The sequence below is a fragment of the Protopterus annectens genome, chromosome 13.part0 (assembly GCF_019279795.1).
Source record: "Protopterus annectens isolate FY-2018-M chromosome 13.part0, PAN1.0, whole genome shotgun sequence".
Taxonomy (NCBI): domain Eukaryota; kingdom Metazoa; phylum Chordata; order Ceratodontiformes; family Protopteridae; genus Protopterus; species Protopterus annectens.
Genome location: NC_056747.1, coordinates 544,467,900 through 544,491,957, shown reverse-complemented (window position 1 = coordinate 544,491,957; position 24,058 = coordinate 544,467,900). Strand labels below are relative to the sequence as shown.

Below are 24,058 nucleotides of genomic sequence, written 5' to 3'. Positions count from 1 at the left end.
ACATTAAGCTGACAGGCTGTACAGCGTTTTCAGTGGGACAGGAATAAAGACTCTGGTAAAAGCAGAGGTGGGGGGGGTGCATCTATGTGAATAACAGCTGGTGTACCAACGCAAAGATTGTAGACAGTAACTCCACTGCTGATCTGGAGTATATGACAGTCAAATGCAGGCCCTTTTTATTTACCTTGAGAGTTCGCTGCTGTTATAGCTACAGCTGTTTACATCCCACCAGATGCTAATGCTTGCACAGCTCTAGGTCACCTGTTTGACAGCATTAACTTGCAACAAAACGTCCATCCTGAATCTTTTCATATTACAACTGGTAATTTCAATTAGACGGACTTAGTCGGTTCTCCCGGACTTAGTCGGTTCTCCACAAATTTCATCAACACATCAGATGTGCAACCAGGGAGGAAAATAGACTGAACAAGGCCTACTCAAATATCGGGGATGGCTATATGGCAAAATAGCTGCTTCGTCTAGGGCAGTCAAACCATTTGTCCATACTCTTGACTCCAGCATACACTCCTGTTAGGAGAAAAGGCCAAATTACTGCAAAGATTGTTAAAATATGGCCGGAAGGTGCACTTCTCAGCTGCTGGATTGCTTTGAAAGAACTAACTGGGACATTTTGAGGATCAGGATCTGGAAGTCTCACACCAACGGTACTTTGCTACATAAAACCCGTGTTGACAATGTCACTGTTAGCAAGCACATTCATGTGTGCCCTAATCAGAGACCCCGGATGATGGAGGTCAGATCTCTTCTCAAGCACTGCAGTACAGCCTTCAGGCCTGGCAACATAGTCCTTCACAGTGTGGCTAGAGCCAACTTAAAGAAAGCCATCAGAGAGGCTAAAGAGGCCTATAAAAGGAAGGTAAAGGACCACTTCACCAACAAGGACCCACGACGACTATGGCAAGGTGTTCAACACATCAGCAATCATAAGACCAGTAACAGTATGGCTTCTGGTGAAGATGCCTCGATGGCAGATGAGCTTAATTATTTCTTTACCCGTTTTGAGGTGGAAACGGCAGAGACAGTCATGTCTAGGCACCAGAATTTAGGCCACATCAGTGTCACATGACCTGTACCAGCCTCCTACAACCACACCTGCACAGTACAAGAGCATGATGTAAGATGTGTGCTCAAATCAGTTGATCCAAGAAAGGCTTCTGCCCTGATGGAGTGATGGGATGGGTGCTGAAAGAATGTGAACCACCTTTGTGGGGTCTTCACTAAGATCTTCAACCTGTCTCTGTCCAAATCTACTATTCCATCTTGTCTGAAGTCAACCACTATTATTTCACTGCCAAAGAAACCTGGCATCAACAATCTCAATGACTACTGTCCAGTGGCACTTACTCCAGTCATCATGAATGTTTTGAACAACTGGTTCAACATTGAGGACAGTCTCACAGTTCTCTCAGATACACACCAATATGCTTACAGAGCAAATAGGTATCAATATCCAAAAGCCTAGAGGTGACAGGTGAAAACAGTCCCTGGCAAAACAAAAAAAAAAAAAAAGAGAGAACTGGCTTAACAATTCACAACTCGTACTAAATCCCAAGAAAACACAACTAATGCCGTTCTACTCTACTAAAACGAGCAACGTTACCGTCCCTATACTCTCCGCCAGCAAAACCCAAATCACCCCTGTTACTGAGGGTAAACTCCTAGGCGTTACCATTGACCAACAACTCTCAAATTCACAAAGCACATATCAACAACCATCACTAAAGTCCACAAAAATCTAGGTTCCCTCTATTGCTGCAAAAGTTTTCTAACCACCGAATCTCAAATTGCAATAGCCAGGACCCACCTCCTATCTACTCTACTTTATGCACCCCAATTCTAACTAATCTTTACAAAACTGACCTTAATAAACTTTCCATCTGTTACAAAAAAATTGCTAGATTCGCTACCAATGCCAAATCATGATCCCACCACTGCCTTTCCCTACAAGCCTTGCACATGCTTGAATTTCTGAACCTATTAAGGTACCATCAACTCAGCTTAGCTCATCGAATTCTGTACTATCCCGAGAAAACCTCTGACCTGACTGGCATGCAGAACTTCTACAATTCAAATAGACAACTTCGGTCCTCCAACAAAGTCTTAATCGAAACCATCGCATGCAAAAACAACTCCGGGGAATCACTATTTGCCCATGAAATAGCAAATATATGGAACGACCTTCCCCCTGACCTCAGACTACAAAACTCCACACCCTCCTTCAAAAGCCTACTTAAAACATACCTCTTCACCAACCATCTATGCAAATGTTATTGACCCCCTGAAGCTTCGTCCACTTACTATTTCTACACCCCATCTGTCCTGGACAACACAAACCACAACAACCATCTAACTATACCTATCCACGTGTGAGCAATAACTTATGTACATGTGTGTGTTTGTGTGTGTGCGCACGTGTATATCTATGTATGTGTGTATGTATATATGTATGTGTACATAGCGGACCGGAGTTCCGCTGTGGCAACCTCTACCCGGGAAAAGCCGAAAGGCACAAACAAACAAATACATATATATGTATGTATACTCTTACATGTATATTTGAATGTATATATGGAAAACGTAAACATTTATATACTCTCATTCAATTGTGAAATATCTTGTAATGCTCTGCCAGGTTCTTATCTACTCTCATTTTATATTTTGCACACTTTTATTTTCAACCAAAGGGGGAATATCCTCTTATTGTATACTAATGGCTGTAAAGTCTAAAATCTGTATGCTACTACTCTGTAATGTCTCTTGTAAATTTTTTTTCTCTTTGTCAACTTATGGAGTTTTTCTCCCCAGGACTCCGCTGAAAACGGACACTTTTTGTCCAGTCGGACTATCGTGGCAAACAAATGTTAAATAAAGCAGCATGGCCTGACAGCCATATCCTCCCATGCTGATAAGTATTGGACCCCTTTATAATGACACCTTTGTGACTCATGCTCCCCTTTCATTAATCATAGTTTATAACCCGCTGTTTGAAATTACTACACTCTGGACTGTAAATCAGTGCTTCTACTCGTTTCACACTGATTTCTTGTGACTACATGTTCCTATAAGCACCAAAAATCCATCTTTGTAAAAGGCAGGACTTTTTCAAAGCAACTTGAAATTCAACATTTACTAAAAGTTGCATAGTTTCAACCAGGACTTAATATGCAAAGAAACAGATTCTATAACTGTCCCAGTTTCATTTTGCAGGCTAATTGACAGTGTAATTAACAAAATTTTCCCAAGCAGTATTACACCTTTTAAAGGGAACAACTGAACTATCCTTGGCTTACCCACAACATTAAGGAACAAATAAAATCCCAAGACATAAAAATGGCACTATTGAAAGGCAAATAGAAATAAAGTTTATAATAACGGCTATAAATGAAAAACGGTTCTATGATGTAATTTATATGGACTTAACTTCAGCATTTGATATAGTCATACACAAAACACTGATCACTAAATTAGAACAACTAGGTATTGATGTACCCTCAATAAGATTGAAAACTGCATGTTATACAGGGAGGACATGGCAAGTGTCACACAGCAACTGGACAGGTGAAATGGCTCCCTAATGAATTTCAGCACTTGAAATGCTGTGTGCTGATGTGCCACAAAAAGCAGAAAATACAGGAGAAGAGTGGGTCTCAAACATTGCTCTTTTCCATTGAACCTCTTTTTTGCCAGGGTGCAAGTCCCCCACACCCCAAAACCTGTATATACAAGATTGTCATACCTCATTGAAAAGCGAGTATTCTGGGAAATGGCCATCTCAGACTTGGTATATGCAAGTCCATTTTTTTGTCATTCATTCAGTCTCTGTGTTTCAGGACTCGCTCTAGCGGGTCCCGACATTTCAAATGGTTACCAGTAAAATTCTAGGTTATAGTCAAGTGTCTCACAGGCCTCTGTCCTAGACACGTACTTGTTTAGGTTGTATCTTTCAGATCTATTTTTTCATCTGAAGTGTTGTATGCAGATGGCTTAAAATGGGTAAACTGATGTTACAGATAGGGCATGTCTGCAGAAGAACTTGACCAGATTAGCCATTTGGCCTCAGGAGAATAATATGCTGACAAATGCATTAAAAAATCGGCATATGAGATTTGGGGGACATAGTTTGAAAGGTGAGTGTTTAATACAGCATGCAGTGATTGAAACTAGGACCACTGGTATATGGGTAGATCCAGCTTTGAGTTTTTTTTTTTTTTAGTGAAATATTTTTATTGAAGTAAGAAAATGATAAATTAAAAAATAATATGAACATCATGGATACAATTTTGGAACATAAAAGAACACTGAAAAAGACATGCTACAACTATATACACTATTTACAAGGCCCCAAATTTATAAAATAATAGCAAAAAGTTTGCATAATAAACATCAGATAATTCAGAAAGAGAGTTTTACAAAAAGTTTCAATGAGAAAAGAAATCTTTATCTAAAGATTATTTAAAAAAATTCTCTGATTTATTCTTACTTCTTTCATTTTGGTTTCTCTGGAAATGACTTCTTCAAGGAGGGTCAGAAAATTTTCCATAGTTGGAGAGGTGGTGGACTTCCATTTTCTTGTTATACACATTTTAGCACTAGCTAGTATTGTCCATAAAAGGTATGAGTTGGTATTGCTCATTACAAAACAGGTAGTTATGTACTCACCATAACGATCGATGTATGTGGTCCATCTTACCTCACATTCTTTACTCACAGGTTCGGAGCCGAGAATTGGCTCCGACTCGGCCAACTTATTTTCTAGCACGAAGTCTCTAATTGGCTGGGCTAACCCGGTATCCCAAGATGCACCTCTCCCTAGCCCCAGATCTAGTTTGCAGCCATCCCATTCTCACCCCACACACGCAACTGCCACTGGAGGGAGCTCCAGCCTGAAAGGAAAGAAAAAACAACTGACATTGAAGGGTTCTCAGAATCAATTTTCCTCCAAATCCTATAGGAAGAGGGCAGGTGGGACGGTACGTAAGAATGTGAGGCGAGATGGACCGCATACATCGATCATTATGGTGAGTACATCGATCGTTATGGTGAGTACATAACTACCTGATGTTATGTGGTCCTATCTCGCCTACATTCTTTACTCACGGGACAGCGTCTCCAGCATCTCTATCCTGGGTGGTTCATAGGAAAATACTCCTAAGAACCATTGAACCAAAGGAAGCCCGGCCCCTAGAAGCCACGTCCAACTTGTAATGAGTAATAAAGGTGTGCGGAGAAGCCCAAGTGGCCGCAGCACAAATATCATCCAATGAAAGCCTAGCATGGTATGCTATTGATATAGACACTGCCCTGGTAGAATGAGCTTTAATGGGAAAAGGTAAATTTCTTCCTGCTGACAAATAGATAAAGGAAATACAATCTTTGATCCATTTAGAAATTGTGCTCTTGGAAATAGGACAACCTGTTCTGTTTTCTGAGAAGGACACAAACGGTTGATCAGACTTCCTAATATGCTTATTCCTGTGTAAGCAGAATCTTGGTTGTCTGTGCACATCCAGCTGGTGAAACCTAAACTCTGCTTTATTGGAAAAGTTCGGAAAGAACATTGGTAACTCGATAGACTGATGCAGATTAACGGTGGATGACACCTTCGGAAGGAAGGACTGGTTAAATTTCAGGGAAACTCTGTCCTTATGGAAGGTCAAATACTGAGGCTTAATGGACAAGGCTTGAATCTCTGATACTCTTCTGGCCGATGTAATGGCTATCAGGAAAGCCGTCTTCCAAGATAGAAATTTTAATTCACAGGTGGCAGCCAGTTCAAAGGGCAGTGAAGTAATGGCTTGTAACACAAAGTTCAGATCCCATGGCATGACAGGTTCTGAAACCGGAGGGCGAAGTAACCAGGCGCCTTTCAAGAAGGCCTTACAAGGTTTATGGCCCATACGAGAAGGCTTGTAAGATGTATGAAAGCTGGAAATTGCAGCCAGCTGCACCTTAATGGTAGCAGGCGCGGAGCCCTGTCAGAAAAGCATGGCTAAAACGTCTAAGACCGATGGAATTGGGGCTGTGAAGGGGTCCAAACCTTGGGCCTGAGCCCAAATGGAGAATCTCTTCCACTTGCTGGAATAAATCCTTCTGTTGGAAGACTTATGAGACGAAGACAAGATGTGTACCACCTCAGGTGAAAAGGAATGTTGTCTAGCTAGTGATGGAAGTGGAGCAGCTAGGCTGTCAACCTGAGGGTTCACAGGGAGAGGTGGAGCTGTCCTGACATATGAATCAGTAGGTCTGGCACTGGGTCCAAAGTCCAAGGGCCATCCACTGCATACTGCTGAAGAAAGGGGAACCATACTTGTCGAGGCCAATGTGGAGCAATTAGAATCATCCTGCTTCCCAAGGATATGGCTTTCTGAAACTCTCTTGGTAACAGAGGAAATGGAGGGAAAGCATAGATCAGACTGGGGGGCCAATCGTTGACTAGAGCATCCCTGGGTGACTCCCCCTGTGGGGGGATCAGTGTGAAGTACTTGCTGCATTTGGCATTGAGAGGGCTGGTGAAGAGATCACAGCAAGGCTGACCCCACCTGTTGAAAATTTGAACCGCCACTCGGTCGTTCAAAGACCATTCATAAGGCATCAGAATAGCTCTGCTCAGCCTGTCTGCTATCACGTTGATCTTTCCCGGACACGGCTGGAGGATAGATTCATCACCCAAAGACTTATGCTGTGGAATAAAATCCCGGTATATGTGAGGCAGAGCATGGCCTTGTTCAAGAGAAATCTTGACCAATGGATGGAGATATACCCCAGGGATTACCTCAGTGTCACTGCTCAACAGAGGCACAGCAAAATAATTGGTATAGTTCCCCATACTAAGGGGTGTGAAGCCACAAAACTATGGGCTAGGCTTGTAAATGCCCTCGGGCAGATAGCCTAGTATGAACCTATGAACCTATAATGTGTGTTGCCACTAAAAACCGCTGGGAAGACACTGCCCAATGCCACACTCGCATGGCCTCTCTGCAGAGGGGATACGACTTGGTTCCCCCCTGCTTGTTCAGGTACCACACCACGGACATGTCCAAGTGAATTGCAATTGTTCCCCGAGGAAGAGAGCTTTGGAGTGCCCGCAGCGCTAGTAACACCGCTATCATCTCTAGAACATTGATGTGCAGGTGTACCTCGTGATCTTGCCACGTGCCTTGGACCATTCTGCCAAGATAATGCCCTCCCACCCCATCTGGGAGGCGTCCGTGGTCACCGTGGCCACTGGAGACATAGGAATCAAGCTCCTCCCTTTGTCCAGATTGGTGGAGCATAGCCACCAGCGGAGGTCCTGTTTGCACCATTCCATGAGAAGTATCAAGTGGGAAAGAGGAAGTTTCTGAAAGGACCATTGGGCCGAAAGGAGCCACTGTAGGATCCGCATGTGTAACCTGTCTAGAGGCACCAGCATGATGGTGGCAGCCATGGATCCCAGGAGCTGAAGAACTAACCTGGCCTGAACTCTCTTGAGGGGCAACAATGCGTGAATCTGAGACTGCAGCACTCTTATTCTCTCTTGTGGCAGAAAGACCCGCATTTGAATAGAGTCTAGCTCAGCGCCTATAAAAACAACACGCTGTGAGGGCAGCAAGGCAGACTTTTCCCAGTTCAAGGTAATTACTAGTTGGTGACAAAGTGTAATGGTAGCCTCCCGGGCTTGAATAAGGAGATGCCTGGTGGGGGTGGTGAGAAGCCAGTTGTCCAGATATGGAAACACCTGGAATCCCCGACGTCTCAGGTGAGCCGTCACCACTGCCAAACACTTGGTAAACACCCTGGGGGCTGTGGTGAGACCAAAGGGCAGGGCACGAAACTGGAAGTGACTGGCTCCCAGCCGGAAGCGTAAATTAGTCCTGGATGCCTTGTCCATCTTGATGTGGTAGTAGGCATCCTTGAGATCGATGGAACACATCCATACTCCTTTTTCCAGCAAGGGAAAAACGGACTGAAGAGTGACCATTGGAACTTGGACTTTAGAATGTAGTGATTCAATCAGCTGAGATCCAGAATGGGCCTCAGGTCCCCTGTTCTTTTCAGCACCAAAAAGAGTCTTGAGTAAGTTCCTGATCCGATATGGTCTGAGGGGACTGGTTGGATGACTCCTTTTTCTAGCAGCTTTGAAACTTCTAGTGCTGCTTGATCCTGTTGACTGGGTGGAAAGTTTGGGATTCTTTTGACTGGCGGGGGTGTTGATAAAAAGGGGGTGGTGTAACCTCCCGGTAACTATTCGAAGCACCCAACGATCCTGGGTGATGCTTTCCCAGGCTTCCAGATGCAATGAAATTCAGCCCCCAACTGGCTCCGGAACAGCACAGTCGGGCAACGCCTCAGGAACGCTGAAAGGAAAACCCGTGAAAGGAATCGCGGTCTCCAGAGTTGCGGGGACCTCCTCTGCCTGTAGAACGGCGTTTTCCAGAATAATTTCATCCTCCTCTGCCTCTGGAGGGGACTCACCTTGAGCGGCAGGGAAAGACCTCTGTGACTTCTTGAACCACATTTTCCCTCCTCTCTGAGCCTTGGGGTAAGGCCTAGAAGGAAGAGAGAAACGGGCCCCTATGGCAGATAGGGTCTTCCCCTCCTGTTCGTATCTAGTGAGGGTGTCTTTCACTTTGGTCCCGAAGAGTGAGGACCCATCAAAGGGGGCGTCAGTGAAGGAAGACTTAAAGGCCTCCGCGAAATGACACCGGTGCATCCAGGCTTGCCTTCTGAGAGATACACCTGAGCTAGCTGCCCTACTCGTCCCTTGTGCTGCATAGGATATGAGCCTCGTGGACGAGTTGACAATGGAACCAAGGGTAAACAACTGGGCGTACAGTCTGCGCTACCACCTCAGGCATGTTACTCGTCAGATATGAGCCTCGTGGACGAGTTGACAATGGAACCAAGGGTAAACAACTGGGCGTACAGTCTGCGCTACCACCTCAGGCATGTTACTCGTCAGAGTGTCTCCCAGCTCCTTAAGGAGATCTTTCTGGAGCCGAGTAAAATGACAAAGATAATTCAGCGACCGCAATGTAAAGGTCGCTGAAGACTGGGTACGCTTCCCGTACCGGTCCATACTCCTGGACTCCTTGTTAGCTGGATGGATGGAAGAAGAAGACTCTGCAACTTCCTGCCGAGTGGCTGCCGCCACCACCAAGGCATCTACAGAAACCCCTTTGGTCAGGAACTCTTTCCCGGGTGAGCAGAAAGAAACTTATTTGGACGTCTGAGCACTGGTTCCACAGAATCAGGGGTCTCCCACACCCTTCGACAAATCAAATCCAGGAGTTCATCGAAGGGTGGAGACACCCAGGAGGCAGAGGGTTGAGCTCCGAAGGCCTAGAGGTATACAGACTTCTCCTCAGAGGGGGTCTTGGAAGGCCAGTCGCCTCTCTGCCTCAAAATCTCCAGGATGTCGGAGAAAGAGACATCGGAGGACTACTTAGGGGACCCCTCAGGCTCCTCGAGGTCGGTATCAGAAGTGAGGGACTTGTCCTGGGAGTCTATGTGCTTCCTCTTGCACAACTTCTTTCTAGGGGGCTCCTCAGGCACCGACCCTGAGGGGCCCTCAAAGTTGGGGACCGCTCATGGGGGTATCCTCAGACCTTCGGGCTCAGCCATCCACAGACAGGGGTGTGTCAGAGGCTCTAGCCAGGGTGTAGGGGGAAGGAGTGACCGATCCGGGTGATGTAACTGATGATCTGGCCAGTGCGCTCCTTATGGCCTCGAAGGCAGGTCCCCCCCCCGAATCCGAGGACCGACCAGTCTCCAAGACCACAACTGGAGTCGGGGTTCCCTGAGCCGAAGCACCGAGAGGGAGACTCGGAACCGACAAGAGTCCCAAGGTATCCCCCTCGGGTCCGACTGAGGAAACCAGAGGACAGAACCAACATGGTTGGAGCAAACGTCGGCTCCAATAAACTCGCAAGGGGTATTGGTGCCGACACGAGAACATCACTCGGCGCAGAGCACTCCGGCTCCGACGACACAGGGGTGCTCGGAGGAGGAATCATCGGTACAAGAATAGGGACTGGCTCCGTAGCTGACTGGGCCAGAGCTGAGAACAATGTTGCTAACACCGGTGACTGCAGGAGCCTGTGGACCACCCTATCCACATCCAAATCAGACAGCCTAGAGGATTTGGAGGAAATAGAGGGAGATCGGGATCTCCTACCCAGAGACTCAGGCCTAACACTGGGTGACCGGCTCCGAATAGGTTCCAATAATATCGGGGCCAAGGTCGACTCCAGTACAACGGATACTTCCTGCGGCCCCGAGGACAATGGAGCCGAGGAGGCAGTATCCACTTTCGAAACTTTCTCCGGGGGCTCCGAAGAGACAGATGGAGCTGGAGATCTTTTCTTGACCTAGGAAGTCTTAGACTTAGTACTAGAAGAAGAGTCTAAGGACTCCTCAAAAGAAGGTTTAACCAGGCCCTTCAAAATCAACTTATTTTTTCTTTCCTGCAGTACCCTCTGGCTAAAAGCATGGCAAAAACTGCAGAACTCTTGCAGGTGAATAGCACCAAGCAATAAACACAGATAGAATGCCCATCTGTGATGGACATCTTGTAGCCACATTTAGAGCATTTCTTAAACCCAGAGGGTTTATGCTCTTTCTGCTCTTTAGACATAATAGTACACAGCACCCACATAACCGACAATGACAGACACGATAGGAAGGCGGGAAAACCAAACCAAGAACAACCAAAGAAACTCTAATTTAAACGTTTCTTTGGTGCAGCAAGGAATCTAACTACCGACCAACAAAAACACAATTTTACACAAAAAACACACCAGAGAGGACTAGGTCCTCTAATATAAACGGTCCTAGCCCGCCAAAAGAGAGATACCACAAAAAAAAAACCACAACTCGCTCACACAGTACACTCACAATGAAAACTAGCTATTAAAATAGCTTTTTACTAGAAACAGACTGCTAAATACTTATGAAAAGTATAGAAAGGGTACTTAGCCACAGCCAAGCGAGACCACGTCCTAACTCTACGAGCGGCAAATGAGATCTGGGGCTAGGGCGAGGTGCATCATGGGATACCGGGTTAGCCCAGCCAATTAGAGACTTCGTGCTAGAAAATAAGTTGGCTGAGTCGGAGCCGATTCTTGGTTCCGAACTCATGAGTAAAGAATGTAGGCGAGATAGGACCACATAACATCCTTCATTTACATTTCTGGATGAGAAACCTTTTGTGATAAGGTGAGCCACGTAGAAGGATTTCCTGACCACTGTGGCGATGTGATTATCAAAGGAGAAGACTACTGTCCACCTGTGTCCCAAGGTCTCATCACATTTTTGGCATTAAGTAGACTATCCGCTATGTGGTAGTTCATGGGTACAGAGTTTTTACCAAAGGGGATGACAATACACATTTTGGCATTGTGCTTCAGGCCATGGCTTTGACACCAGGCATCTGTCTCAGTGAGGCCCTTTTGTAGTATGTCCACATCGTTAGGAGTTTCGATTATGGCTCCTAGTGTGCAGTCATCTGCAAACTTTGTTAGCCAAAGACCTTCTGTGTTAGCCTGTACTTCAGAGAAGTAGATAACAAACAGGAGAGGACCCAAGACTGAACCCTGTGGTACTCCACTTGTCATTGGTCTGAAGTCGGATTTGGAGTCTAGTACTTTCACAGTGCGAGTTCTGTCCGTGAGCCAGTTGGCAACCCATCTTGTGACATAGGGATTTATACCTAGTTTAGTGAGCTTATCTATAATTCCAGAGTGGGAGATGGTGTCGAAAGCCTTGGCGAGATCTAGATAAGCTGTGTTTACCACCTTACCCTCATCTCTGGCTTTGGTGACTGCTTCAAAGAAGTCAATCAGGTTTAGGAGACATGATCTGCCTTTTACAAATCCGAACTGGGTAGGGTCCAGAGTTTGGAGATTACCAATGTTTGTTTATGAATTCCATGATACGTTCCATGGCCTTGCAGACCAGGCTCGTCAGGCTAATGGGGCGGTAGTTCCCGGGGTCCGTCTTGGCTCCCCCTTTGTGGAGTGGGATAACCATTGCAGTTCGCCATTCTGTGGGCACAAAGCTTGAGGTGAGGCTATGATTGAACATGGTACTTGGGTAGAGTGCCAGTTCATTCTGTAGTTCATGTAGAACGCAGCCTGGGATATTGTCGGGTCCCATGGATGCTGTGTTCTTGGCTTTGGAGAGTGTTTTTTTTTTTACCTGTGCAGCCATGATTACAGGAACTTTGCATTATTCCGGTATAGAGATGGGCCCTCTAGGGGTGAGAGGGGGGTAAAGTTAGCACTGAACCTATCTGCCAGGATGTTGGCAATATCAGTTGGTTCTGTATATTTAGTGCCATTGTGCTGCAACTCAGAGCAGATTTGAGTGTTGCCATTGAGATTCTTGACATAGCTATATAATGCTTTGTGGTTGTCTTTAGAGTCAGTGGCAATTTTGTTTTCGTAACTAGCTTTGGAGGATTTTATGAGGGATCTCAGCTTCTTACTGAGGTTGACCAGGGAGTTCCTCCAGTCATTGGATTTTACTCATTTTTGCAACAGTTTCTTTCTTCTGTTGTAGAGTTTGTTTATGGCAGAGGACCACCAGATTGGCTTCCTTTTTTTGGACGATAGCATCTTGGTTCTATTAGGGATAGCATGATCCATGCACTAGTGTAAGTGCTTATAAAATGCATTTGTGTAGAATTCAGCAGTAGTACCTCTATTGTCTGTCTGCATGGGTGTCATGAAGTTTGCCACGTCTGTCTTAAGAAGTGTGAAGTTGGCTTTGGAGAAGTTTTTTACGGTGGTTTCCCTAATTGGGGGTGGGGGCGGGATGTGGATATCTAGGGTGATTTAGCTTGTGGCTGGATCTGACCAACGAGGGATTGACCTCTGATGTGGAACACCGGTTGCCCATGTTGGTAATGACCAGGTCTAGGATATTGCTGCCCCTGGTTGGGGGTGTGAATAAGTTGATCCAAGGCATTGGAATTTATGAATTCCAGAAAACGTTGAGCAAAAGAGTTCGTATATGATTAGTTTTCCCAGTTAATGGTGGGGTAGTTGAAATCGCCCATTATTAGGGTGTTGGGTTGTACCCTAATACTTTCCAGTGTATCAAGAAATGAGGAGTGGGAATCCTGGGGCATGGTGGGGGTCTGTAGCAAGCTACAATTTGGATTGCAGTCTTGCCCAGAGTTAGTTGCACTTGGATAATCTCGGATGCATTATGCTGTGCAACTAGCCTGGAGGTGTGGATATCCTTAATGAATATGGACACGCCTCCACCTTTAGTGCTTCATTCCGGGTTAGGTGGCCGAAAGGTGTGGTATGAATTATAGCCTGGTAATGCAGGGGTGCTCTCTGGATCTTTGAACCAGGTCTCTGTCACTGCACAGATGTCTATATTCTCCATTTTAAGGAGTGCCTCAAGTGAGTGCATTTTGAGGTTTAGACTTCTAGCATTGAGTAGCATTACCCTCAGATTTTGCTTGCTTGTACCTGTTATGGTGTTGAATTTGTCATTTGAACCTTGCCTAAAAAAGGCACTATAGGGGTGGCAAGAGCCTTAGCCAGTATCTGGAATCCCAAGGGTGACAGGTGCAGGCCATCTCTGACAAAGCATTATGGTCTGTCAATCATGTCATCCCAGGCAGACATACTGGATCCCCTTAGAATGACACCAGAAGCTTGGCCAATTGTTGAAGTCAATCATTTTGTCCTTGTACTGTGGTATCATTCTGGGTGATGGCAGGATGTTACTTAGGACTAGGGTCATACCTGCCTGGTCTACAAGATCAGAGAGCTCCTCCATGTCTCTCTTCATGTAGTCCAGGGATGTACGTCTCAGGTCATTCACACCAACATGGACAATGACAGTGTCATATTTGTACTTGTTGTGGAGTGACCTGAGTGCATGCGTTATGTGGCAGATCCTGGCACCTGACAGGCAGCTGACAGTAACTTTCTCCTTGTTTAGCCTGGAGAGTGGAACATCAGTGTGCCTGACTATAGAGTCACCTATGACTAGAGTTATGCCTTATGGGCTGTGGTTGAGTGGCACACTAAGTTTGTTGGCTATGTGTCATTTGTGTTGTGTTGCGGGGGTGGAGTTTGCTTGTGTTTCTACTTTGGAGGTCTCTGATGCTTGGGCACATTTTTATTGAGAGCCTCCATGAATGTAGGTGTGTTTTTTGTGTTTCTATGTTTGTGTTTTGGTGCTGTAGGTTTTGAGGGACTATGTGATGAATGTGATGTGGTGCAAGTGTTTACCTTCTCCTCTTGACTGTCTAGTCCAGGCTTGGGTAAAAAGAGCTTTGCTTCCAATTTGGCTATATAAGTGCATCTCGCACAGGTTGTAGTGTTGGGTGGTAGGAGGAGAGGGTTGTCTGTGTACATGTGGCAATTACTGCATTGCCCCAAGATGCCCAGATTCATCAGGTACACAGGAGAAATCACCGGGAACTGACCCTTAGACATGCCTGGACAGGTACTTATTTATTAAGTACTAAAAACTGCTTTCCTCTAGAAAAGTGAGGAAAGTTGAGTGCTGTAGTAATTTGCAGCTTATTTAGTGCTTACAATGAGTTCTGAGCAAGTGCTGAGTTCAAAGAAACAGATTTGAGTGCTGAAACTAGAAAACTGGCTAGTTCAAAGAAACAAAATTAAGCTAGAAGGCTTTCCTCCATCACAGAAAAAAAGAGGTCATTGTTCCCCTCTACTCATCACTGATTAGACCCATTATAGAGTACAACGACCCTTTTGGTATGTACCTCACAAGACATCTACAACAACTGGAAGGGTCACAGAAATACCTCACAAGGAGGATTACTGGCCTCAAACAGATGCCCTACGCAGACCGTCTAAAAAAACTGCAGCTTTACTCCGTCGCATATCGTCTACTCAGAGGCGATCTTTGCCTAACATACAAAGCTATGTCAAACCCAGAGCTGTTGGACATGCTCCACTTAAAGAAATCCCAATCCCTCCGAGCTACACGCTCTAGGGACCTAAACCTTGTCACCACAATAAACGGAACATGCGGCAGGGATAGATTCCTGTCCCAGAGACTTCCCATACTCTGGAACAGACTGCCTATCTATGTCAAACAGAGCTCCTCATTAGCACTCTTCAAGAAAAATCTTGATGATTGGATGGGAAATAGGAAATTCACCCCAGGGATCACTTCTGTGGCTCTGCTCGACAGGGGCACAGGAAAATAATTTTCTTGGGTGGCGTTAGCCAGGGTACATTTTTGGATAGGCTTATATAGGCCCTAGGACTAATAGCCTAGTACCTACCTATGAACCTATGAATATTCTTGATTTGGTTAGAGAAAAATTATATATAAATAATGATCTTTGAGTTTTTCTAATCATGTCAAACATGTCATGTCAATTGCTTAATGATAGTTAAAGAACCATAGGAAGTATAAAAAGATTTATAAAGTTCAGGAAATCAGAAATGATGAAGTCGTCGTTTATTGCATTAGACCCACACTAGAGTATGGAGTAGCAATATGGAGACCTTGTAAGAAATCAAGCATGAGTAAACTGGAAAGAGCACAGCAGAAATGTACCAAAGGCATTCATGGATGTAAAAATTTTGAGTTATTATGATAAGACTAAAATATCGAGTTATGATGATAGACTAAAATATCTGAACTTGTACTGTGTCTCATACAGACATTTAAGAGGGGACCTTATTCAAATATGTAGGGAATTTACAGACTGCCACCTCTGTGAATGTTTGATTATACTCTCTTACTTTTTGATAACCCCAGACAACCTATGCAGAAGATTTATAGGAATGAAAAGTATACTAACTGGTTGTCTGAGAAAGCAGCTGACGCATGGAATAGGCTACTAAATTACATTAAAGCCAAGTGCTAGTTTAGATGTTTTTAATAGCAACCTGGACACTTATTATGAGAATAACTGTTTTGGTATATTGGCAGGCTAGAAAGGTATTACTGCCAGTAGCTGAAATATTTGTATGTGTGTATGATTTGTATGTGTGTATGTATATATGTATGTAAGTAACCCAGATGCTTTTGGAAAAGATAGAATTAGCAGGTCTTAAAATAGCAGAATTGTAAGTAAAATCAAACACACACGATAGGGCAGTAAAAATTACATTTCACATTTACCCCAATAAGCTCTGCCTCTGTCTATCCCTTGGGCACCTTGTCATAACCTTCCAACACCCCCCCTTCTAGCTCCTTGTATTGTCTCTTCTACTCGTGACTAAAACATCAAGAAAGCTTCTTGATAACTTGTGTGACAACTTGCAGTCCCAGAACTTGCACCCTGCACCGACGTTTTCTGAAAATGGCATCTCCCATCCACATTATTATCTTTTCTGCCATGTCAGGCATAGTTTCTCTCCATTCAGGGGCTCAAAGTTTCACTTTGTAAGCTCTCGTCTGCCATCTCCACATGACTGTATGTTTACAGTCAGACTTTGCCTTCTTTCAGAAATCTTCAGGAAATTTATAAATGGACAGCTCTTGAATCCTATCAGTAAATGTGGTGTCCTCACTGAAGTTCAATATGGTTTATGTAATAGTTTTAACACTCTAATGGTCTTCTGTTCTACGGGCAGTCCAGTCTATACAGACATGGAAAACGGATTACTTACAGGGGGTACTTTTATTAGTTTAAAAGGGCATTTGACATACTTGGTTACCCAATATTCCTGTTTAAATTTAAACACTTGAATTTTAGTGTTAGTCCATTGGCATAGTTTAAAGGGCTACTTACCTGACAGAATGTTTAACATCCTCTCTGATCGTTCCTTTTTGGTCTGTGGTACCATTAAAATGGGGGTGTCATAGGACTCAGTCTATGGTGCAGTCATCCTATTTCTTTATTTTTAAGTGACCACACCTTAAGCCTTTCACCACCCCCATATCCATATACGCAGATGTCAGGTCTGTGAAAACAATCCAGAACTTGTAACAAGCAGAGTTCAGCATCATTTGGCCATGGTAGTATAAGACAAGTTAGCAATAAGTACATCCAAATCTGTTCAGGGAACCATTCAGAAGTTTAAAAAGCAGAGGCTGTTAACCACTCCTATGCTATTGTTGTTTTTCCAAGTATAAAAATACCTCAGTATTTGACCTAACTCCCTCATTGACTTTTCACAAAGAAACAAAGGGTAACATTTTAACTTGGTTGATAGCATGCCGCCTTGTCAACTTCTTTACCCATGATACTATGAGAGCACCAGGGGTGAAAGGACTTAACCCTAAACTAGAACAGGCACTATCAGATGGAGGCTTAAACTCTAACCAAAATATCAACGTGCTTCAAATCTCAATCAATAAGTTATGCAGATTCATTTCACACTTCAGTAGATATGAATACCATAGTCAGTCTCTTTAAACGGCTACATAGTGCAGCCTGCGTGTTTGTTACTGGCTTGTTGCTTTCATCTTCATCTACATTACTGCCTCTGAGCCCACAGACTTTCACGTTGGGTTCTACACTTACACTTTAAGAACGGTCAACCGAGGCATCTTTTCCCATAGAAAGACATTTTTATAACACTTGGTGAAAAAGCTCCACAAAGGGTGCCCAGAGAAGACAATTAGCAGTAATACAGATTAACTTGGATAGTACAGTAGGTAAACTTAATATAAGTAGAACACAAGGCCATACATCCCAACTGTTTAGATTTTCACCTCATATTTTCAGTCTGCTCCTTATAGAATTTGTACGTCTGGAAGCACTGTGATGATTGAAGTCACTAAGTAATCTCAGACATTTTGAGTTTCAGAATTTATATCCTTCCGAAAATGCATGCCAGTGCAAAACCTATTATTCCAGTAACTTTCCAAGTTTATCAGATTAATATTTAAAGTATGTTACTATTTTTAACCTTTGGCTTCCTGCTGTTTTTCCTTTTGTCCAGATTTCTTGTGCTAAGAGGTTGAGAGGTACTTGCAGGTCTGAGAACATTTCGGTAACGAAACAAATGTTTTGCTACAGATTACAGTGTTTAAAAAAAATGTCCCAGAGAGTGTGTGTTTTTTAAATGCTGCTAACCAAGATGTAGTCAGAGAAGTGAGAGATCTGAGAAGATAATACAAGAGACATTTCAAAAAGCAGCTGAACTACAGTTTGAAAAATGTGATTTTACTGAAGTAATGGTTTCAGCTTTGTGTTTGTGAAACTGTAAGGCACTGTGATATTAAAATATTGTGTATTTTAAAATAAACGTACTGTGATGTATTTCCAGTAATGGATAGCGTTACAATGCAGTATTAGAAAACTGTTAAATGTCTTTTTTGTGTGTGTGTGTGTGTGTGTGTGTGTGTGTGTGTGTGTGTATATACGCGCACGTGGCACAATTGTTTTATATAACTGTACTTTGCTTTAGTCTGTCAAATAGCCCTCTTTGTCGAGTGCTGGAGATATGAAAAGGAGAGGTTATTGGTAGCATGCATTAGTACAGTGCAGCATTAGAGTTAGCATGCATTAGTGCAGTGCAGCATTAGAGTTAGCATGCATTACTGCAGTGCAGCATTAGAGTTAGCATGCATTACTGCAGTACAGCATTAGTGCTAGCATGCATTACTGCAGTACAGCATTAGTGCTAGCATGCATTACTGCAGTATAGCATTAGCTAGCATGCATTACTGCAGTGCAGCATTAGAGCTAGCATGCATTACTGCAGTGCAGCATTAGAGCTAGCATGCATTACTGCAGTGCAGCATTAGTTAGCATGCATTACTGCAGTGCAGCATTAGAGTTAGCATGCAGTGCAGCATTACAGTTAGCATGCATTACTGCAGTGCAGCAGAAGGTATACAAAAATTGCTTACCAGTCTTGTCTGTTTGAGAAGCTGTTCAAGTCAGATTACTCTAGAAAACCTTGAAATGTTTTCTCTTCCACTTAACTTCACTCCAACTGTTGACAATTTAAGGCATATTGTCTTTCTGTTGTTCTGCTGTCATGAAAGACTTCCTGGAGATGGACCTGACAGTCTAGGGTTACCTTCAAATCTGTCAGAGAGCTGCTGTGTGGTATTTCTTGCCCTTCTTATCATGCAGGCTTCCTAGTCTGGGCAGAGCCTGTATTCCCCATCACCTGGCTCTGTGATACTTTAATCAAAGGGCCATTTTGTATAGCACTGAATGGAAAGGATCATCGTACTAGCCCAGTGGTACACCGGTACTACCACATGCACAGGTTAGTCTTGCATGGTACCAGAACAATGTCATAGCACAGCTGATAATTAAGACAGAATGAACATACAGGACAGTCTTTCTTGTGTGGATAGGGGGATTATTTTATGCCATTCTAGTGACTGCTGGGTGCATTGGTGCAGAAGAAATGTAGCCAGCTGTACAGGCTGAGATAAAGGTCTAAGGTCTAGGAGTGCATGGAATGCTGCTGTACTATTCATCAGTTATAACAAACATGCTGAAGTAATACTCCAGCAATCAGGAGGACTCCATTACCTACAGGCCTGGTGACTGATAGCTCATCTGGAATCAGGAAATACGAGACGTGCATACAGCATCACAGGGACAGCAACTTGTAGGGAAACTGGTGTGGTGAGAGTAAGTTTAGGAAGGTGTTTCAGTATGAGAGGCTGATGGGTCACTGCTATAATGAGGACTGTATGAATAACAAAGTAAAGAATTGTGAAAATAATTGTTTTAAAAGGATAACCTTGTTTTCATTTTGCTTCAGGGGAACAACTTTCTGAGGACTTTGGAAAGGTGAACCCTTTAAAGAAAGTTCCGGCTTTGAAGGATGGAGACTTCACCATGTCTGAGAGGTACATGTTTGGATTAACTTTGTTATAAATTTGTAGTTTTTCTTTTTTGTTACAGTTGCAGGTGTGGTCCAGTTTTATTAAGGCTTTGTAGTATGAAGGAATAGCTGTGGTACACAGCACCTGTTTCTCAAGTAAGTTGCATCATTTGTAGGATGCTGTTGGGTGTATTCCCTTTAAGTAGTGCTTGAGCCAAACACAAGCTGCCCGAATCTGATCTACCTGTCATGGTGGTGTGAGGGCATAGTATCCTAGCCAGGGTATGGATTCCAGCTGGGGTGAAGGATGGACTGATCTGGTCTTGGGGAGCTGCATATGAATATGAACTTTCATAAGCCTTCTCACCTTTCTTGAGGGGGGGCAACAGCTGTAGAAGGGAATAGGTAGACCTGATTTACAGATTTTCCAATTTGAAAAGGATAGGCAGTGCCAGCAGTTTAGAACTTGTGAGGGAATGTGCACACCCAACTTTGTTTGGGTCATAAAATGCTCACATTGCTAGGATAGAGGGGATGGAGGAAATTTTAAAGGGGTAAGGTATGTTAAAAAGACATAACTCTCACAGTGTATTGGCTGTTGGTTTTGATCATTCACATCATCCCAGGAAAGGAGCAAATAGCTATTTGACAGTGTTGACAGTCATCAAGAGTCGGCTGGATGGCACTGTATAGTTTAATTAGCATTTAATGCAAGCAAAAAGAACATCTGCTGTTTGTTTTACATTGATGTTTTGATTTATTTTGTCAGCAATTTCAGTCTGGTAGTGGAAGCTTCCATGTTGTGAGGAAGGGGTGTTGGAGAAATGTCAGCAGAGTTTAAAGATGGGAAATGGGGCCCCATTCATGCTGAGTATTGTCATTTTGGTTGCTTTGATGCTGTTTTGGGGTTTGCGGCAGGGGAATGCCCTACCCAGGAGAGCACAGTAGTGTCTAATTTCCTTGCACTAGGAAATAAGATAGTTTTAAAGCAACTATGACAGTTTTTGTAGCAGATTATCCTCTTATACTACACAAACCAGCAAGTTGTACTAGTGGGTTGTTTAGTGTTTTATAGGAGTAGTACCTAATATTTATTTTATGCATAATTCATAGGTTCAAAAAGGTTACTAAGCTAACTGCCCTAGAGCCCTTACAAGCCTAGCCATATTAATCCCAAGTTGCCCCAATTGTTGATGGTTTGGTGAGTAAAGTTTGCAGAGGTAAGAGTCTATAATAAAATCCTCTGCCCAGGAGGGACATGGGTGCCACCCCCGGAGTGAATTTGCAGTCACCCGTCCATTGATATAAGTTGCTTTTGAAGAGGGTCAGGGAGGGCTCTGTTTCACGTGAATTGGAAGCATGTTTCAGAGAACTGGCAGTCTCTGGGAGATGCATCTCTCTCTCCAGCATGACCTGTTCATGTCAGATACTAAGTTAAGATAACTGGAGTGAGTGACCCTCCTGCAGTTTGATTTAAGAATGTGTAGCATTTCCATCAGGGCTGGGTCAGAGATTACCCCTTAGCAACCAGTAGGAGGTAGAATACAATGACAGGGCTTTCAGTACTTCTGCGTAAGACTTGTTTTATGTACCATGTGATTTATTGGTGAGAAATCTCAGTGGTCTCTCCAGTTGTTGTACGTGTCTGGTGAAGTACATGCAGAAGGGAGCATTGTACTCCGTTATTGGTCTGATGAGGGCCGAGTATAATGGAATTATAACATCCTTAAGTCCATATGCGATGCCTTTTACTTATAAGATGGGAGTGGGAGGTTGGCGTAATGGTTAAGGTGCTTACCTTAGAAACGCAAGGTGCAGGGTTTGATTCTGACATGGGGTAATTGGCTAGGCTTAAAATAGCCCATAAGGCAGTTAGCCTAGTACTAACCTATGAACATAGTATGATTTCCTTACCACTGTGGATATGTGATGGTTAAAGTTCAGATTGCTGTCAACCTGAGTGCCAAGATTATGTACCACTGGGTCTACACTTGGGGGGAGAGTGCTATAATGTAATTAGCAGGGATGTCCGCTTTCCCAAAGGGAAAAATAAATATTTTTTTTTTGCATTTAGCTTTAATCCATGGCTTTGGCACCAATCCTTTGTGTGCGTTTAATCCTGCCTGCAGTCTATTAGCATCACTGGGGGACTCTCTGACTGCTCCCAATTTGCAATCATCAGCGAACTTGGTCAGTCACAGGCCATCCAAGTTTGCCTGGAGTTTTGAGAAATAGTCTAAATAGTAAGGGGCCCAGCTCAAAACCCTGTGGTATGCCACTGGTGACTGGTCTTTTGCTAGAGGTGAACTCGCCCACTTTGACAGTATGTGCCCTGTCGGTGAGCCAGTTGTCTATGCATCTGGTAATGTAGGGGTTAATTATCAAACGGGAAAGCTTTTCTATAGTATGTGAGTGGTGGATTGTATCAAATGCCGTGGCTAGGTCAAGATAGGTGGTATGCACTCTCTTTCCCTCGTCCAGGGCCTTGGTGACTTTCTCAGGGAAGTTGACCTTGTTTAACAAGCGTGATCTACCTTTAACAAATCCAAACTAGATTGGGTCCAGAATTTAGATGTCCATGTTAATAAAGGTATGTGTCATTTTTAATTTCTCCAAGTCTTTTGGGTTTCTAATACCAAGACAGGAATGGACTCCATTCCTAAGTCAAAGAATGATTCAAGTTTGGAGTTACATTTATCAGTAACATGTCTAGGTACTATTGTAAATTCTTTTTTTATAATGGCTCCTACCACTATTGGAGCTGTCTGGGAATCCTTCTTCCACATTGCCCTTGTTTCTGCCTGCAAATCCTGGTATTTTATGACTTTGTGTCTCTTTCTATGCAAGATACTATAGTCACTGGGTGTAGCAATTTAAATGATCAGTTCTACTTTTGTCTTTTTTCTTGGACTACTATATCTGTAAAACTACTATATCTGTTTTTCTCGCATCTATTTGTTATACTGTTGGTAACGGGCAACTCCGTGTGATATAAATTTCATCATTTTCTATAATGCTTTGTGGCTTATGTTTCCAGTGTCTTTTATCTACTTCAATATTATAATGTTTGCACAATGCAATAGTCTTGCCACAGTATTATGCCTTTCAGTATACAGTCCTCCTGCCATTAGTAAGTCCAACCAGCAACAGGATGTGCAATTGTTTCAATTCTGTTTTAAAAAACACTGCATTTGTCTGTTTTTCCCACATGTTAAATGGACTTTGTAAACCAACATGTCTGTAGTCTACTATCCTGAGCCGCCAATATTAACCTTTCGTTTGCTGGTTTAAATTCACCTCTCCTTAACTATTCCTGCAATCGATTCTGATCAACATGAGGTTGTTCCAAGAGTTTTTTATACTTGCAACTATATTTATCCATTTTCCACAATTATTTTCTTCTCATCTGATTCTTCACCTTATATTCTTTTTTTTTTTTTTGGCACATTCAGTTGCTGCCTGATTTTTTTATCTACTTCTCGTTTGATTTCCATTCTCACTTGACACCAGTATACTTCTGCTAAACTAAACAGGGAAGTCATCTTAGACTTACTGTCTTCATGTTTCAAAACTTTCACTCTCGTGAGGTCAGCAGATATGAAAGAAGTCCCACAACTGCAGATCTATACATGTACTCAATTTCGAGGAGGCCCATACTTCCTTTAGCATTGGGAATATACAGTCTTAGTATACACTAAATCATATGATGAGCCTGAAGCATTCTTCTTGTTTTCCTGTACAACCTGTCCAGCAGCTTTTGGGGCCAGTCAATCGCTCCAAAACTGTACGTTAGGACAGGAAGTGCAAATTGCTTTATAGATTGGACTCAGTGCTGTTTTTGGTATTAATTTTAGTCTTCTACAATATTCCTTACTAAGTTTTATTCACATTTGTTCATGTTTTATTGTTGATCCTTAATAAATTCCGAAATATTTATACACTCCCTCTTGCACAAGTTTTTATATCACATTCCTGCCCCAAACTGATTTGTAGGTTGCTTTTGCACATTTATCAAGACCAAATGACATTATTATGTCAATCATAAAAATTTTGACCATTTGCATTTGTGCTTTCAATTCCTCATCTGATGAACGATACAGTTTTAAATCCTCTACAAAAAGAAGATGAGAAGTCTTTACGCTTTGTTGTTTTCTGAGAGCGAAACTGTGACCATATCCTAATATATTAAGTAAACAGCTTAATGGGTTAAGGGCAAGACAAAAGAGCAGCTGTGACAGCCACCCTGGAATATACCCCTCTAAATTTTTATTCCTGGATTAATAATTTTTTTGTTTATCATGGCTTAA

The 24,058-nt window shown here is 43.2% G+C and overlaps 1 protein-coding gene across 2 annotated transcripts in view; it reads left to right on the top strand.

Moving 5' to 3' along the window:
- Positions 1-24,058, top strand: part of LOC122787459 (glutathione S-transferase theta-1-like) — a 217,336-nt gene that overhangs the window by 40,584 nt on the left and 152,694 nt on the right. For both annotated transcript variants that reach the window (XM_044054190.1, XM_044054191.1), the window contains exon 2: positions 19,689-19,776. In XM_044054190.1, the coding sequence (XP_043910125.1) occupies positions 19,689-19,776 (88 nt within the window). The remainder of the gene's footprint in view (positions 1-19,688; positions 19,777-24,058) is intronic.